Source organism: Eptesicus fuscus, chromosome 20 (genome assembly GCF_027574615.1).
Source record: "Eptesicus fuscus isolate TK198812 chromosome 20, DD_ASM_mEF_20220401, whole genome shotgun sequence".
Classification (NCBI taxonomy): domain Eukaryota; kingdom Metazoa; phylum Chordata; class Mammalia; order Chiroptera; family Vespertilionidae; genus Eptesicus; species Eptesicus fuscus.
The window spans coordinates 6,488,804-6,507,415 of NC_072492.1; the positions used below are offsets into that span (position 1 = coordinate 6,488,804).

Genomic DNA, 18,612 nt, shown 5'->3' on the forward strand with positions numbered 1-18,612 from the left:
TCAGGAGGCGTTAGCTCAGCTTCCACCCCAACAAGAAGCCTCAACTCAGTCTACAGTGTCCTCTGAGCCAATGAAATTTTTGTTCGACCACCAATCTTCAAAGAGCTCAGCTCTACCTCCCGTGCCTGTTGCCGATATACAAACTTCAAGAATCCATGGGAAGCGTCGACGTCAACCTCCAAAGTCTTCTATGGATGTTGAAGTTCAGCCTTCACATCACAGGGCAACAGACTCACTTCCAGATCGGGGTGAAGTTCAACATCGACTCTTGCCTATCGGTGTTAAAGATGTGGACCTGGGGGTTTTGATAACTTCCCAGCCCTCTAAGAAGATTGCACCATCAGCTACTAGCAAGGTCTCAGCCCCTCATGCTACATTCCCGCAGGAGTCCCCTGCTCTGTCTACTTCGGAGGCTGATGCTACAGCCCGGAAGCAGACTGCAGCTCCTCCAAAGCACCCTGCGGTGGCATTTTCACTTCAAGAGCCTGTTCAGGCTCAGTGGCCAACCATTCCACCTGTGGACCTGGGACTCACCATCACTCCTGAACATACTTGGGGGGCTGCTGCTACAGCCCTGCAGCAGACTGCAGCTCCTCCGCTAAACCCTGGGGTGACATTTCCACTTCCAGAGCCTAATCAGGCTCAGCAGCCAACCTTTCCACCGTTGGAACTGGAAGTCCCCATCATTCCAGAACCTACTTTGGAGGCTGGTGCTACAGCCCTGCAGCCAAATGCAGCTCCTTCAAAGCCCCCTATGGTGACACTTCCACCACCAGAGACTGTTCAGGCTCATCAGCCAACCTTCACACCATTTGACCGGGAACTCACCATCACTCCAGAACCGACTCTGGAGGCTGATGCTACTGCCCTGCAGCAGATTATTGCTCCTCCAAAGCACCCTGAAGTGGGACTTCAACATCCAGAACTTGTTCAGGTTCAGCAGCCATCTTTTTCTGAAGTCACAGCCACAGTTCTATCGTTTGACCTGGAAGTTACAATAACTCAGCAACCAGAGTCATCAGAGACAGTTCCTTCAATGACTGAACAGAATGCCACCATGAACATATGTGAGCTCTGTTCCTGCAATAATGGGACACTGTCTTATATTGGTTTTGGCTCAAACCAGAGGCTCCACAGAGTGCCAGTACCAGAGCCCAGCACCGACAATGGCACCTTCACCATCTTGTAAGCATTGCCTCTCCTCATTTATTTCTGCATCTTGGCTGACATGGCAGCCTTTTCCTTGAGGTCTTCCTGGGCCTTCCTCATCTCCCCCTAACCATGTTGAATGACTTTGTTTTTATCTTTGTTTAACAACTATTCCTTATCTTCATTCTCCTTAATACTATTGTTGCCCCTTAACAAGTCTTTTGCTTGTAGTGGCCCATATTATTTGTCCATATTTTTAGCCCTAGCATTTCATTCCTTAACCTCTACTGTCCCCCCACTTTTGCTCCATTTTCTCTAAGAAACATGACCCTCTCCCAGACTCATTGGTTGTGGTGCAACAAAGTGGTTAAGAGTAGAGATTCTACAGCCAGAGTGACTGGGTTTGAACCTAGTATGCCATTTATTAGTGTTGAGACTCAATTTCCTCATGTGTAAAATGAACATTATGTAGTTACCATTACATAGGATTGTAGTGAGTTTTAGAAGTACTATATACTGTATATACTAGAGGCCCGGTGCACAAGATTCACGCACGGAGGTTGGGGATGGTGGGGGTCCCCTCAGCCCAACCTGCGCCCTCTCACAGTCAAGACCCCTCGGGGGACATCCCTCTTGCAGTCTGGAGCTCTCACAGTCCGGGATCCCTTGCTCCTTACCACCTGCCTGCAGCAGAGGTTGGGGAGGCTCCCGCCACCGTTGCTGTGCTCCACAGCTGTGAGCCTGGCTTCTGACTGAGCGCTGCTCACCCTGTGGGAGCGCACTGACCACCAGGGTCAGCTTCTGCATTGAGCATCTGCCTCTGGTAGTCAGTGCGTGTCATAGCAACCTGTTGTTCCACTGTTCAGTCAATTTGCATGTTATATTTTTATGATATAGGGTAGTATTATACAAGTTCTTAACATATGTCTGTGTTGGCTATTATTATTTGACTAGAGGCCCGGTGCACGAAATTCAAGGGGGGGGGGTGTCCCTCAGCCCAACCTACACCCTCTCCAATCTGGGACCCCAGTGGGATCGGGCCTAAACGGGCAGTTGGACATCCCTCTCACAATCCAGGACTGCTGCTCCCAACTGCTCGCCTGCCTGCCTTCCTGATTTCCCCTAACCTCTTCTGCCTGCCAGCCTGATGACCCCCTAACCACTCCAATGCCCGCCTGATTGATGTCTAACTGTTCCCCTGACAGCCTCTTTGCCCCCAACTTCTCTCCTCTGCCGGCCTGGTCACCCCTAACTGCCCTCCCCTGCAGGCTTGATCGGTTCCAACTGCCCTCACTTGCAGTCCTGGTCCCTCTCAACTGCCCTCCCTAGACAGCGTGGTACCTCCCAATTGCCCTCCCCTGCTGGCCATCTTGTGGTGGCCATCTTGTGTCCACATGGGGGCAGGATATTTGACCACATGGGGGCAGACATATTGTGTGTTGGAGAGATGGTCAATCTGCATATTACTCTTTTATCAGATAGGCTAGAGGCCTGGTGCAGGGGTGGGTGCCAGCTGGTTTTCCCTGAAGGGTGTCTCAGATCAGGGTGGGGATTCCCTTGGGGCGTGGGGCGGCCTGAGCAAGGTGCCTGTGGGGGTTTGCAGGCCGGCCATGCCCCCTGGCGATCCAAGCGGAGGCCCTGGTATCTGGAATTTATTTACCTTCTACAATTGAAACTTTGTAGCCTGGAGTGGAGTGAAGCCTCCTGCTCGATCCGTGGCCAGCAGCCGTTTCTTTTGGGGTTTGTGTATATCTTCTATAATGGAAACTTTGTAGCCTTAAAGCGGAGGCCTGGGCCAGCCAGGGTGTGCAGAAAGCGGGGGGCATCCCTAGCCTCCTGCTCTTTCCAGCTCCGTGGCTGCCGCCATTTCTGTTTGGATTTCTTTACCTTCTATAATTCAAACTTTGTAGCCTTGAGTGGAGGCTTAGGGCTGGGAAGGGCAGGCGGACAGCTTGGCTTCATCCATTGCCTGGGAAACCCAAGCCTCCCTCCTGCTCTCTGTGGCTGTAGCCATCTTGGTTGGCTTTATTTGCATGCTCGCTCTGATTGGCTGGTGGGAGAGACTTGTGCATGTGGCAGAGTGATGGTTAATTTGCATATTACTCTTTTATTATGTAGGATCCCTCATTTCTATCTAGAACTTATCTTTGGCCCCTGGCTTTCTATATAAATCACCCATTTTGTGCCCAACCCAGGTCTTAGTACTGTGGGAGGCACAGAAGTATGATATTGTCTATGGAACATGACAATGGATGTGGGAAGAAAGGGAATATGCATTACAAAAAGGGAGGTGATATATAATTAAGTACTAAAAGAGATACAGGCCAGCCAAAACCGGTTTGGCTCAGTGGATAGAGCGTCGGTCTGCGGACTGAAGGGTCCCAGGTTCGATTCCAGGTCAAGGGCATGTACCGTGGTTGTGGGCACATCCCCGGTGGGGGGTGTGCAGGAGGCAGCTGGTCGATGTTTCTCTCTCATCGATGTTTCTAGTTCTCTATCCCTCTTCCTTCCTCTCTGTAAAAAAAATCAATAAAATATATTTTTAAAAAATAAATAAATAAAAGAGATACAGGCCAGAGGGGCTCTAATTCAGCAGAATCTGTAGTTATTGGGGTATGGAAGTCAGGGAAAGCTGCATGGATAAGCCAGAACTTTAGTTGGGACTTAAAGGGTGGCCGTGGTTTGGTAAAAAAGTGAGGGCAAAGGCATGGATACAGGAATGATCAGGATTTAATAGGATAGTCTGGTTATAGAGAATTGGTTTAGGAAGTAGTGAAAAATATGATTATGAAAAACCTTGACTATCGAATCTAGGGGTTTGGATGTTAAACTGAGATAAGAAGACCCACTGAAAGTTTTCAACTGAGAGAGACAGATGAGTAAAATAAGAGTATTACTTTAGATTCCATAGGTAGAGCGATCTAGAGAGGAAGTCTTGACTCAGGGAGACCAAATAGAATACTCTAGGAGTCAAGTGAGAAGGCGCTGAATCAGAGTGGTTGTGACAGGAGTAGAAAGAAAATCCAGGAACACTATAAAGGAAGAACTGACAAGGTTTGGTAACTGACTGGAGTGAGGGATGGGATGTACAGGAAAGAGAAAGATCAAATATGACCCTGGAACATTTCTGTCCTGAATGATGAGGAGAATGACGGTGGTATGACAGGTGGACATACAGCAGTTGGGAAAGAGAGCCCGTTTGAGGAGGTGAGCTCAGTTTGGGCATCTTTCATTGGTGAGCATAAAGCAACAGGAAGGCTTCTGCTTGAGTGGAAATGTCCGCTGGGCAGAGGGGCAGACAGCTATCTGACTTTTTCTGACCTTCCTGAAAAATGTGTAAACTGAATAGGTAAGTTGAGGGAAGAGGACAAAGCTAAAGATTCAAAGTCATCCACAGAGTTAGTGTTTGAAACCGAATCTCAGGAATTTAACAGCTTCTTTTAAACACTTGTAATTCATGGACACATTCTTACTGTTTGTGGTTTTTCTTTCTTTAACACATTTTTCTTGATTTCAGAGAGGAAGGGAAGAGAGAGAGAGAGAGAGAAACGTCAATGTTCTATCCCTGGCCCTGGTTGGGTCATGTGGTGGAGGCAACCAATGGATGTGTCTCTCTCACATTGATTTTCTTCTTTTCTCTCTCTCTAAAAAAAGCAGTGGAAAAAATATTCTCAGGTGAGATTAACATCAACAAAAGAGAATGTTTTATAGATCTAAGGGTGATCTCTGGGAATAGACAGAAAATGATTTTTTTCAACCTTCACGTTTTGAACCAACAAAATGAATATAAACTTTCATGGCAGTTATTAAAAATGCAGACAATTTTAATTCTATTGCATTTTTCAGAATTCTCTATCATAATCCCCTGATGGCTGTTCAAGATCCATATCTTTTTAATTTGCCAGCATTGAAATATTTGTAAGTATTGCAACAATTTCATGGCTCATGAGATGATTTCTGCTCTTTCTTACTTTTGTCAAAGATGAACTATTTTGCATTTTAACAAAAAACTCATAATTTAACTTTTCATTGGGTTATTGAAAATGATTCGCTGACACAGAAAAGTTATAAAGAAAGACTGTATAAGGGCAAGGCAGTCAGCAGAGGAAGGGAGCAGTGTTGAAGAACACACTCAGACATGAAACATGTGGATGCATGTAGAAATACCTTGGTTCTCAGAAGGAAAAAAGGAATACGTTGTACATTATGTGCTTTTTTAAAGAGTGATCAAATAGTGGCTGCAACAGAGAATGAAATGTAGGATGATGGTAACACAAAAACAAAATAACAGATTGTAACTTTCACCAAAGTGACTAATTTGATGATTCAAATAAATTTAAATTTTTTTCAAGAAGAGCTCTCTAAAATGATTATCTATGGAAAGGAAAGAAAAGCACCTTGAATTATGGAGCTGGCTTGACACAGAAGCCAGAATTTAAGTAAACAGAAGTTGTTAAGTGTTTTCTTAAAAATAGAATTTTTTTCTTTGGGTTCATATCATGCATGTTTGGTCTTTCTCTTTCAGAGACATGGTTATAACAACACAAGTGACATTTACAACACTTGATAACATTCTCATGACGACTCCTGAATTAGAAAAACTGTAAGTTGATTTTTCTTATATTTATTTTCACTTAGTTCTTTTAGGTTTGTTTTCTTATTTTCTTAAGTCAGGTTTATTGAGGTATAATTTTTATTTAATATAAGTCAATCTTTTAAAGTGTGCAGTTAGTGAGTTTTGATAAATGTGTAGTTTGGTAAATGTACCACCATCACATTAGAGATCCAGAACACTTTTTTCATCCCCAAAAGGCCCCTCATGTTTGTTTGCCGTCAGTTCCTCCTCCCACCTCCAGCCCCTGACAAGCACAAGTCTGATTTTTGTTGTTATAGTCCTGCCTTTTACAGAGTGTCTTATAAATGAAATCATGGAGAGCAAGTATGTCAAACTCAAAGGCTAACACAGGCAAATAAATGAGGCATGTGGCCGTGGGCCGCGAGTTTGACGTGCTTGATGTAGGGTGTAGCTTTCTGTGTTTGGCTTCTTTCGTGTAGCATAATCCTTTTGAGATCCATCTATGTTGTTGCATCTATCAGTAGTACATTTCTTTTTTATTGCTGCATAGTATTCCCATTGTGTGTATATGCCAGTTTGGTTATGCAGTAATCAGGTAATGGACATTTGTGTTGTTTCTAGGTTTTTGGCTATTATGAATAAAGATGCTAAAAATACTCACATGCAGGTCTATGTGTGAACATATGTTTTCTTTGCTTTGGGGTAAAATACCTAAGGGTGGGGTTGCTGCATCATATACAGAGTGCATATCTAACTAGTAAAGAACATGCTAAACTGTTTTTAAAGTGGTTATACCATCTTGCCTTCCCACCATCAGTAGATGGGAGTTACAATTACTCCATATTTTCCCCTGATCTTTATATTTCTGTTTGTTGTTGTTTTAAAATTAGCCTTTGTAGTAGGAATGTATTTGTATTGCAGTGTGGTTTGAACTTGCATTTCTCTAATAGCTGATGGTGTGGAATGTCTGTGTGAAATATATTTTTCAATGAATTGTTCAAATACATTTTAATTGGATATTTATCTAATTATTGAATTTTAAAAGTGTGTGTGTGTGTGTTTGTTTTTAATAGTCACCAGGAGATATTTTTCCCATTTTTAGTGAGGGTGGAAGGGAGGAAGAGAGTGGAGTGAAAAGAGAGAGAGAGAGAGAGAGAGAGAGAGAGAGAGAGAGAGAGAGAGAAACATCAATGTAAGAGAGACACATCAATTGGTTGATTGGTTGCCTCCTGCACACCACAAAGCCATCAAGAAAATCAAACTGTTTATAACCACAAAAAGCTGTATCATGTCCCTTTTATAATTCTTCCTTCCCACTCCCCCTTGCTCTCCCCAATTTCCTTGCAACCATTGATCTGCTTTGTGTTGCTATAAGTTAGTGGACATTTTCTAGAATTTTATATAAATGAAATTATATACTATCTACTCTTTTCTAACTGGCTTCCTTTACTCAGATGATTATTTTAAGACTAGAGGCCTGGTGCATGAAATACGTGCACTGGAGGGGGGAATCTCTCAGTCCAGCTCTCAGGGGATGCCCAACTGACAGCTGTAGGGTGCAGGCCTAAGCCAGTAATCAGACATCCTTTGGCACAGCTGTGGAGGCAGTAGAGGCTGCCACCACCACTGCTGCACTTGCCAGTTGTGAGCCCAGCTTCTGGCTGAGAGGCTCTCTCCCTGTGGGAGCACACTGACCACCATCAGCTCCTTTTTTGAGTGTCTACCCCCTGGTGGTCAGTATGCATCATAGCGACCGGTTGTCCCGCTGTTCGGTTGATTTGTATATTAGCCTTTTATTATATAAAACTAGAGGCCCAGTGCACAAAATTCATGCACGGGGGCGAGGGTTGTGTCCTTCATCCCAGCCTGCACCCTCTCCAATCTGGGACCCCTTGAGGGATATCAGACTACCTGTTTAGGCCCGACCCACCAGGATTGGGCCTAAACAGGCAGTCTGACATCCCTCTCACAATCCAGGATTGCTGGCTCCCAACTGCTCACCCGCCTGCTTGCCTGATTGCCCCTAACAGCTTCTGCCTGCCAGCCTGATCACCCCCTAACCACTCCCCTGTCAGCCTGATTGACACCTAACTGCTCGCATGCCAGCCTGATTGCCACTAAGTGCTCTCCCCTGCTGGCCCGGTCATCCCTGACTGCCCTCCCCTGCCAGCCTGGTTGCCAATAACTTCCCTCCATTGCCAGCCTGGTCAACCCTAACAGCCTTCCCCTGCAGGCCTGGTCGCCCCCAACTGCCTTCCCCGGCTAGCCCAGTCTCCCCTAATTGCCCTCCCTTGCCAGCCTGGTTTCCTCTAACTGCCTGCCCCTTCTGGCCTGATCACCCCACAACTTCCCTCCCCTGCTGGCCATCTTGTAGCGGCCATCTTGTGTCCACATGGGATGGCCAACTTTGAACACATGGGGGTGGCCATCTTGAATGTTGGAGTGATGATCAATTTGCATATTACCTTTTTATTATATAAGATTAGTACATGTTGTTTTGCATATCAATAATTCATTTCTTTTTATTGCTGAATACTACTCCATTATATATAGATATATTAGTGTTTTTAAACATTGATGGCTATTTGAGTTGTTCCAATTTTTTACTATTACAAATAAAGCTATTATGAATATTTATGTACAAGTCTGTTTATGGAAATATACTTCTATTTCTCTTGATAAATACCTAAAGGTGGAATGACTGTGTCATACACTAGATGTATGTTTAAGTTTTTAAAAAACTATTTCCAAGTGTTGTATCATAAATCATCGAATGAGATACAAGACACCTTAATGAGCCAATTAATTAGTAGTCATTTATTGCTCGCGGCCCAGAGCGAGGTGTCTTTTTCCAAATTTCTCAGTAACTCATACAGGAAGTTTTTCTGTATTTATACTCTTGGAGCCTCTTTGCTTGCAGATATTACAAAGGGCTCTGTGAGAGTTATTGTAACCGACAGTTGTAACCTTGAATACATAATGAGTTTGTACTTGGCATAATTATTATCAGTATTAGTTTATGACATTGGATGGCTAGCTTGCAAGGTCAGATCGTTAAGTTTACCTTTTTCTATTATTTGAACTAAAAACAAAGTCATTTTACAGAATAACAGACCATCTTAAAGTGACAAAGTTTATACTGACAGAGTTTACAGGACTAGAGACTAACAATAGCAGAGAATTCAAACAGCAGGTTTTTTTTATACAAAATGGAGGTTACTATGCTTCACAAGTAACTCCTTTGTGACTAATATGATTCTGTGTATTTCCATTTATAGTATCTTACCTAACCATTTGGCCTGCTGCCTCTGCCAATTTAAAAATTATATTGAGGCTGTCGCCAAGACAGTGAAACGGCATTGTGATACCGAATGTCTGACCAACGCACCTTGTGGTGAGTCTGAATTGCCCAATGATAAACTTTTTAATTTTTATTTTATGTTTTCGTTTTTTATTTGAATTCCATGACGATACATTTTTAAGCAAATAAAGTAACTGTATTATTTTTATTCATTTACACAGAGTTCAACTCTTTAAACTTTTAAGCACTAGTCCTTGCTAAAAGTCAGACGAAGGGGAGGGTATTAACAGTAATGGCCTCGCAGTGTGTGCTGTGCTCTCTGCTGGTGCTTCACCTCCAAACGAGAACTGGTTCATTAGTGTGTCACAGCTGGTAAACGGTGTGTATGCGTTGGGTTTCATTGCCCTTTGCAGTGTAGCCACATATAGAAACATTTTTATTTTGTTTGTCTTTGCAAGTTTATGAAAATAGTACAAATGATGCTGTTTTATGTAAGTTTTATTTGGAACCTGAGAGTTTCACTGGTGCCCAGGCCTCCAGCTCCTAGTTTTGGGCTCTCCGCAAGCCCGTGCACTTTCCCAGGACGTTCCCTCCTTCTCTGACCTTATCACCACCAGCAATACTTTCACTTCTTCCGGAAGTTCTTGTGTACCAGCTGACAAAGGCACACTTGAGTGTCACGCAATCAGAAGCTTTGGATGGCTCCCCAAGTAAAGCTGAAAATATAAGAAATGACATGAAATGGTAGCAAAGTAGGCATCTGACAGAAGTCATTTTTTCCCTTCTGTATTTGAGACCCCCAAGTATTATTCCGTAGTTTATTGAACATTCCACAGTGATATACAACCTGGCAAGTCTCTTAACGTACATCCCAGATGCCTGCCTAAATCTTCAGCACAGAGCGCGGGTGGACATTTTTTTCTGTATAGAGCCTTCCGTTATGGGGCTGGCTTATGTGGAAGCAGGGCCCAAGTAAGGAACCAGTGGGCTAGTGGAGAAGGGTGTGTCCAGATGAGGACCTGTTAGCAGCGGGTGTTAATCAGGGTCATCTGTGATGGTAGCAAGAACACAAGCACCCTGAAGAGTGGAGAGAAGAAGCCTCAGGCTCCCTCTGCATCTGAGGCAGGACAGGAGGGGGTGCGTGAATGTGAGGAGTCACAGGAGATCTGCAGAGAGTCTAACTGAGTGGGGCTTCTAGCCTTGGCTTTTCTCCAGTAACCGGCAATTGGTCCTGGGGACCAATGGAATAATTCTAAATATAGTCACCATATGTCATGCTATGGAATGTTTTTTTTAATTTATTTTTATTGATTTCAGAGAGCAAGGGGGAGGTAGAGAGAGATAGAATCTTCAATGATGAGAGAATCATTGATTGGCTGCCCTACTAGGAATCAAGCCCGCAACCCGGGCATGTGCCATTGACTGGAATCAAATCGGCGACCCCTCAGTCCACAGGCTGATGCTCTATCTACTGAGCCAAACCAGCTAGGGCTGGAATGTTTTAAGTAAATAACTACTTTTTAAAAAGATAATTTTCTCCTTTTGTTGTATCAACAATCATAGATTTAAGTTGGGGTTTATTTTTCTCCTCTCTTAATAGCACTCAAATATTTGCTGATTCCCTCTATATTTGACTGGGATGTATGGCTGTGGACTGACAAATAGCGGGCCTATGAGTCTTTCAATATCAAATGTGATTTCTTCTTTTTTGACAGATGAAGAACTCCTAGTACAAGGACCGCTCATGAAAGTATTACCAGGCTGGCAGAACACAAGCACTGAGCTGACAGTTGAGCCAGAGAGGGCATCCTCAAACAAAAATAGCGACACTTCCTCATCCCCTATGAGTGAGCAGCCAGACTTTAAAGATAAAAGTGATGTTATTAGTGCACTAAATTACCTGTTGCCTTATTTCTTGGAGGGAAATCTAGAAGATATAGAATCAGCTTTATTACCATTCATTAAACTCCCTCTTTCAAATGTACATGATGCAAATAAGCCCCTGAATCATTTGAAAAACAACAGAGGGAATCCTTCTCTTAAACCTGAACTTAACCATTTAAGTTTCAAAAATTAACCAAGGAAACTCTATTTTCTGGAATAGGCCTTCTGATGGGACTGCTCACTGAGCAGCAGGAAGTAAAGATATCCAACGCAGAGTGGGATGCGGAACGATGGAAAAATGAGAGGATGCAAGCCCCTGGGGAGCAGGCAGAGCAGGAGTCAAATGAGGTGAGGACAGGTCCTGAAACACTGGTCTTGACTTCTTCAGGCAAGAAGACCAGAGCACCTTGTCTGAATTTTGTCTTGACCTTGTGACTTTGGCTAAAATAGTGATCTCCCATTTTGCTCATTTAGGAATTATGCCACTGTTCTAGGGTAGAGGAGAAAAGGACCTATCACCCAAAATAAGTAAATTGTACAAGACAATCCTGATTCTCAGATTACATAACACATGAGATTTGGTATGTTCATGAAGACCTATACGCTAGCTATTCATCTGGAAGAGTGGGATTTTAGAATAATAGTTATGAATAGTGAGCTATTCTCTAGAATAGGCTAGATAATAGTTATTTTTATCCCATCCATCTCTTTGGTTTTGTGTTTTTTTCAATCATCTTCTTTTTTTTTTTTCAGTTCACAAAAGAAGTGGCAGGATATGAGAACTACAACAAAGTCATCATAGCATCACCTGTGATTGCAGTAGTAGCTTTTTTTTTTGTAGTTTTCTGTCTCATTGTGGTAAGACAACAGTTAATTCAGATTTCCACTGTATATTCCATCTTTAGAGAAGGTTCAGAACCCACAACCTGAAAATCAAAGCCACTGTCCCACCTACTCCTACTAGATGCTCCTCTTTATTCACGAGCACTGAGATATGATTTGTTCTTTTATTACACACTAGCTTTCCCGTTGCAGGAAAAATCCTGCAATAGGATTTCCTGCTGCACTCTACCCCGCCTCCATTCCTCCCTTGTTCGCCCGCCTCACCTTGTCCTCCAGCCCGCCCGCGTTTCCCTTCACCCCCGGCCCCGCCTCCGCCCCGCCCTTGTCACCCGCCTCTCCTTCTCCTCCAGCCCGCCCGCGTTTCCCTTCACCCCCGGCCCCGCCTCCGCCCCGCCCTTGTCACCCGCCCTGCCTTCTCCTCCAGCCCGCTCGCATTTCTCTTCGCTCCCGGCCCCACCTCCGCCCCGCCCTTGTCACCCGCCCCGCCATCTCCTCCAGCCCGCCCGCGTTTCCCTTGCCCTCCCACCCCCCGCTTGCTTACTTCTTCGAAGCTTTACTCCCTTCTGCAGCTGTTGGCTTCTTTGGACGCTGTCTTGATATGCAAATTAGCCGCCATCTTTGTTGGGGCAATTTGCATACTCATCCTGATTGGGTTGTGGGCGTGGCTTGGCTGGTGGGCATGGCTTGGGTGTAGCGAAGGTGCGGTCAATTTGCATATTTGTCTATTATTAGATTAGATTTATATTCTGTGGATTTTAAAATGAATGCCATTCCCAGAGATCTCTCTGGAATTGAAATCAAGGTAAGTTACTAGACTCTTTTGAAACTTAAGTCTGATAGGCCAGAATTGACATGATAGCAAAATCTCTTCAACTCAAAACGAACGATGTCGAGTAATGCACTCATTACTCTCTTTCTAGCATGGATTTCTTTCCTTGTTGGCTGAAATGCGAAGAGATGTAGAATCTCCACCCTCATGGAGCTATGTCACCCTAGCAGATAGGACATAGAAAAAGGATAAAAGTGTGATCTTGTCAATTCATAAGGTTCACTTAGCAGCTTTCTTCTCCAGGGTGTAAGGCATGGTGTAAGGAGGTTCAGTTAAAACACTGCAGCCTAAATCCTGCATCAGGCTCCTCTAAAGCATCTCATGTTAGAGTCACCTGTTCCTAGAGCTTGTCTGTGTCCCTTTTGTTCAATTACATAGTGGTGTACTTTCCCTACAGGCAGGCTACTGACATTAAAAGAGTGATTTAAGAAGCTGACCATCTGGACTCTACCCCACTAATCCACCCTAATATATTTTATTTACCGTTTCAACTGTCATGGCAACCCTCCATTCCAGCCAAAGCCACCCCTCACCATAACCTAGCACACCAAGCTCATTCCCACTTTTTTTTTTATGCCTTTGTCCGTCTAAAATTCCCTTATTTTACTCTCCCTGGGGAAGTCCTATGAATATCTCAAAAGCCAGCTCAAGTTCATCTTTCTTCATGAAGTTTTCCTGGAGTCTTTCAGCCATTCTGTTCCTAGTCCTTTTGTGAACTGTGTCACCATTTTTTTTTTTTTTTTGAGGCAATAGAAAGGTATTCCCCTCCCGTGAGAACTTAAAAACATGGTAAACAATTTTTTTAAATGTGCATCCCCAAGAGATAAATACCTAGGTGAACACATCATGGAGCAGAGCAGAGATGTGTAAAGACCAAGTGACTTCAGATCTATGTGTTCCTAAGTCTCTTGAAATGTCACATTTTAATATTCTAATCTGCGGAAGAAAATGAAAAAATGAGAATAGAACAGCTACTTATTTGAGGGAGGAAATAATAGCAGATCTATACTCCTCATCTTAAGCAAACATATTTATGTAAATGTAAAAAAATAGAACCTGTATAAGTACTGGAAGAAAATAGAAGCAATATATTTATAATCTGGTGGTGGGAAATAGCTTTTTGAGCCTGATACCACAGGCAGAATCTTTGATAGATTTGACCACCTTGTCTGTGACATCATTAGCAAACTTAGCACTGGTTGATGCCAAGCACAGGGTGAAGAATTTTCCATATACATATTGAGTGATTCAATCCCCACAATCCTGTGAGGAAGATAGTACTACCTTCTTCCATAGATGAAGGAGATCGACTTAAGTTCCCAGTGGCAAAGTCAAAAGCATTACCCTGTTTTTCCTGACTGCGAAGTCTGTGCTTCTTACTCCACTATTCTAGCTCCTTTAAGACAAAAACACTTGGACTATGGCCGCTGTTGCTCAGTAGTTAGAGCATCAGTCTGAGCACCAAAAGGTCACAGGTTTGATTCCAGGTCAAGGGCACGTACCTGGGTTGCAGGGCGGCTGCCATGCAGGAGCCAACCAGTTGATGTGTCTCTCTCCCATTCCTATTTCTCTCTCTCTTTCTTCCCTCCTGCTCCCTCCCTTCCACTCTCTCTGAAAAAAAAAAAAAAAAAAAAAAAAAGCTTAGGTGAGGATTAACAACAACAAAAAAGAACACTGGGGAATATTTGAAATATAAGCGACCATCCCATCCGAAACAACCAAATGGATGAACTATCAGGCTGTGTAGGGCGACCAGGCTGGCAGGGGGGTCAGTGAGGGGCCACCAAATGACTCAGCAGCAGGGTGTGTGAGGTGACCAGGCCAGCAGGGGGACCAAATGACCGAACAGCAGGCTGTGTTCATCTACCAGGCCCACAAGGGGGGACAGTTGGGGCCGACCAGGCCAGCAGAGGGGGGCAGTGTGAAGTGACCAGGTTGCCGGGGGTGGGGGGGCCCGGGGGGCAGTTGGGTTCAAACACACCAGCAGGGGGTGCAGTAAGGGGCGACCAGGCCAGCAGGGAGCAGTTGGGGGTGACCAGGCCAGTAGGTGGGGGCAGTTGGGGACAGCTATGCCTGCAGAGAGGCCAGTTGGGGGTGACCAGGCCAGTATGGGGGCAGTTAGGTGCAATCAGGCAGGCACATGAGCAGTTAGGAGCCAGTGGTCCAGGATTGTGAGAGGGATGTCTGTGTGGGCCTAAACCGGCAGTCAGACATCCCCCTAAGGGTCCTGGATTGGAGAGGGTGCAGGCTGGGCTGAGGGAACCCCTCCCCCGTGCACAAATTTTATGCACCGGTTCACTAGTTTAATATAAGAAGAGTTCCAGAAATCAACAGGAAGAAGACAATCCATGGTGGAAGAGGGCAAGGCTATGAAGAGTAGGATGTATGTAGACAGTCTGTCACCCTATCTGTTGGTCTTCTCATGGCTTATAGGCTGTGGATGTTGTTAGCGAGGCCTTTGTCACCTTACAGTATGAAGGTAGTCTGATATTTTCTTCTAGTCCTTTTTATAACATTTTTTTTTCAAATTGAAAAAAAAAAATAAATGGATTTGCTTTTCCTGTGGTTGACTGTTTTTCTCCTATATGAAGATCCAATTGTTTTAAAATGTTTTATTGAATATCTCATTCTTTCTTCACTGATCTGAAACCTATCTTTGTGTGGACTCTATTCTGTTGACCCAGTTATCTTTTTTTATTCCAGTAGGAATATATATATATATATATATATATATATATATATAGATATATAGATAGATAGATTTCAGAGAGGAGGGGAGTGGGAGAGAAAGAGAAATCAGTTGCCTCTTGCACACCCCCTACTAGGGATCGAGCCTCCCAACCGGGTATGTGCCCTTGACTAGAATGGAACCCAGAACCCTTCAGTCTGCAGGCCAATGCTCTATCCACTGAGCCAAACTGGCTAGGGCCAGTGTCACTATATAATTTCAGTTCCTTTTTAAACTCCTTTTTGGAAGCTAAACTCCTCCTTTTGTATCTTTTTCATACATTTCATTCCATATTTTCTCTACCAGATGTCAGTTGATCAGTTTTTGTTTAAAAATTACCTCGGAATTTGAATAGGATTACATGCATCTGTAGATTAATTTAAGAAGAATTGGCATCTTTACTACATTCTAGGAACATGGTACCTCACTTTGTGTATTCTTTCTAAAGTCCTTCAGAAGAGTTTTAATGGATCTTATACATTTTTTGTCAAGTTTATTCCTTTATACATTTTATTGATATTGCAAATAGGCTCTCTCATTTTTTAATTACTTTTTTGTGGTATGTAGGAAAGCTATTGAGATTTGCATGTCTTGATTTAGCCATCTTACTGAATTGTCATATTACTGCAAATAAAGTTTTAACCTATGCTCTTGGGCTTTTTAGGTTGTGCATCATCTCGTGCAAATATGTTTTGTCTCTTTCCAGTACTTCATCTTTCTTATTAAATTGATTAGGACCTCCTCGACAATGATGAATAGTAACAGTGATAAAGGGCAACCTACTCTTGTTCTTGACCTAACACAAAGGTGCTGTGTAGGTTTCTGGTAGATACTTTCATTTTCTTTTCTACTTCTAAGAGTTTTTATTGGGAATTATCTGCTGAATGTTATCTGAAACAGCCAATAAAATGCATTGCCGGCTGCATGCAAGGTCCTAAGTTGGGACTATGGAAGAGTCAAAGGACTAGGCAGAGTTTCTGTCCTCAAAAAGTTACCATCTCACTTAAAAGAGAAGGAATAAAGCTTTGGAGAGAGTGGTCATTGTGATGAATAATCATGATGTTTTTTCTTCCAAAATAGAATTGGCAGAGGAAGGTACATAAAAGAGGACGCTCCAGGTAAATATGAGTCTGGTGATTTTTAAAGTAGAATTTTAGAAGTAGAGGAAATTCCTCTTCCTGTAAGCCACCAGAGGTGACCCCTGAAAAAGATTCAATATTCACTTGAGTCAGAAAACCCCACAAAATCATGAAAGTCAAGAGACTTAAACCTTTGGGTTCACTTGGAGGACATTCGTGAAACTACACAGGTCATCAGGGTACGCATATCCGAAAAAGCACCAAGCATCTGAAGGATGTCACTTTATAGAAGCCATCTGTGCCATTCTGTCATTACAATGGTGGGGTTGGTATGTGTGCTCAGGCCAAAGAGAGGGGCTGGATGCAGGGTTGGGTGCAGGTTGGTGACTCCAAAAGAATGCTGAATTTTTGCTGCTGTTAACCTAAAAAACCATTGTAAAGAATTTTGTGAGTTTACTTGAGCCAAACTGTGGACATATGCTGGGAAGCAGAACCTCAACGAATTGAGTTAATGCTCCAAAGAATGGCAGGTTACATCTGTATTTACACATTGCAATCAAAGGAAAGGGATGTAGGTGGGTTACATGAAATCCATTGGTGGCAGATTAAGGGGGTGGGATAAAGCAAGGGGGAAACCCCTGGGATAGGGTGAAAAGTGAGATGATGGACATGTGCTTCTTTTACTTGGATGGATACAGGATAGTTTAATATAATTAACAGTTGACGATTAACTTGATAACATAACAATGGGGGAATGTTCTGGTGCCCTTTGTTGTGCCCTGTGGGTCTGGGAGGCAAAAAGTGGAAGTTACAAGTTACCCAGACTTTTTAGAGGCAAAAAGACAAATGGGCTCAGTAAAGATCTAAGTATATCTTTGCCAGGGAAGATACTAGCCTAGGACATGACTACCTACTATAACCTATTTGTAGTTCAAGATTTAATTTTCAGAGCATCTTTTGTGGTTATTTTAGGTCTCTGAGTCTGCAAGACTGCCATGCAGGCCTCCCCTGAGCTTGTCAGGTTAGCATGTGGCCCCTTTTGTCCACACTGCACATGCTTAAAAATGCAGTAAGCAACACTGAAAATCCTGCCTATACCCCATGCCAAGCCACATCATAGGTCTCCCAGAGACATTGCAGGGCCATTTTAAACAGTCACAGAGAACTGGAAGCCCGGCATGCAGGGAATCATTTTCAAGGTCCCAGGTCTGTGGTGATTTTGCTCGGGAATATGGACCCAGGTTCCCAAATAGTCTGAATAAGGCCAGAACTATATGTGTGAGAGACATGGAGAATGGCATGAATCACTAACTGTTGTTATGTATTTTCCTCCAAGTGGCTTTTACTCACAATTTCATAACAAGAAATCTTCATCTGACCACGACATTGAGGTAAATTTGAGGAGGACAAAGCACTGTGGCGGGAAAAGCAGGGGACACGCGGAGTTCACATTTCCCTGTTTTCCAGGATCTAGGTTTCTGGGGAAGGCGGCCTCTGTGGCTGAAGGATATGTATGGTGGCCAGAAACAAGAAGGGGGAGCCTACTGCTGAGGAGGTACTTTTCCTAAACATGTAAATGATGGGGAACACTTAGAATTCTCATCTAAAATGAGGAAATAATGAATGGTTTAATTGTTCCTTTCAAGAGTCAAAGCCTTGACCTTCTTCTTCTTACCCCAGGGAGCAGAGGAAATCCTCCCCTTCCTCAATGAGGACTGATGCCTGGGACTCTGCAGCTGAGACTGGAGGGGAAAGTACTTCACAAGAGGGACTCCATCCTCAGGCTCATTAACATTGTTAATAAATATTTTTAAAGTATCAATTCAAAGCTAACTTTAGCCTTGAGGTAAGGAGTTAAAGTGTAAATAGTCAAGTATTTATGTGCCAATAGCAAGGGCTTTGGCAAGAAATGCAGGGCTGAAGCTGGAACCCTGGGGAAGCCAATACTTCCTCAGGCAGCAGTGTGGTCCAACCGGGGTGAAGAGGTCCTCTCTCCCTTGTTTCCCCAACACACTCAGCCCCTGAGAACTGGAAGACACCCCCTCTCCCAGGGGTATGGGCTATGCTGGTGCCCTGTCCCCTGGCTCACCAGTTATTTATAACATATTTGACCTCCTATCCATAGAGGATCATTCACTTCCACCCCTCTCAACAGGTCTTGGGGTTGTCAGAATATTTGGGTCCCTGAGTCTACTCGCGCGCCCAAGCTTTTAAGATCGTGCA

The 18,612-nt window shown here is 43.7% G+C and overlaps 1 protein-coding gene and 1 long non-coding RNA gene across 2 annotated transcripts; both read left to right on the forward strand.

Moving 5' to 3' along the window:
• Positions 1–655: 655 nt before the first annotated feature.
• LOC114229901 (leucine-rich repeat-containing protein 37B-like) lies at positions 656–12,991 on the forward strand. Its single transcript, XM_054709341.1, has 8 exons — positions 656–1,185; positions 4,996–5,067; positions 5,675–5,752; positions 9,004–9,119; positions 10,742–10,873; positions 11,131–11,258; positions 11,664–11,768; positions 12,980–12,991. Exons 1-8 carry the CDS (start codon positions 755–757, stop codon positions 12,989–12,991), a joined length of 1,074 nt encoding a protein of 357 aa, XP_054565316.1. The 5' UTR covers positions 656–754.
• A 3,156-nt stretch (positions 12,992–16,147) lies between these two features.
• LOC129147327 (uncharacterized) lies at positions 16,148–18,152 on the forward strand. The gene is made up of 4 exons (XR_008554696.1): positions 16,148–16,428; positions 17,726–17,780; positions 17,857–17,944; positions 18,070–18,152. It is a non-coding gene; the product is annotated as an uncharacterized LOC129147327 (long non-coding RNA).
• Positions 18,153–18,612: the final 460 nt, after the last annotated feature.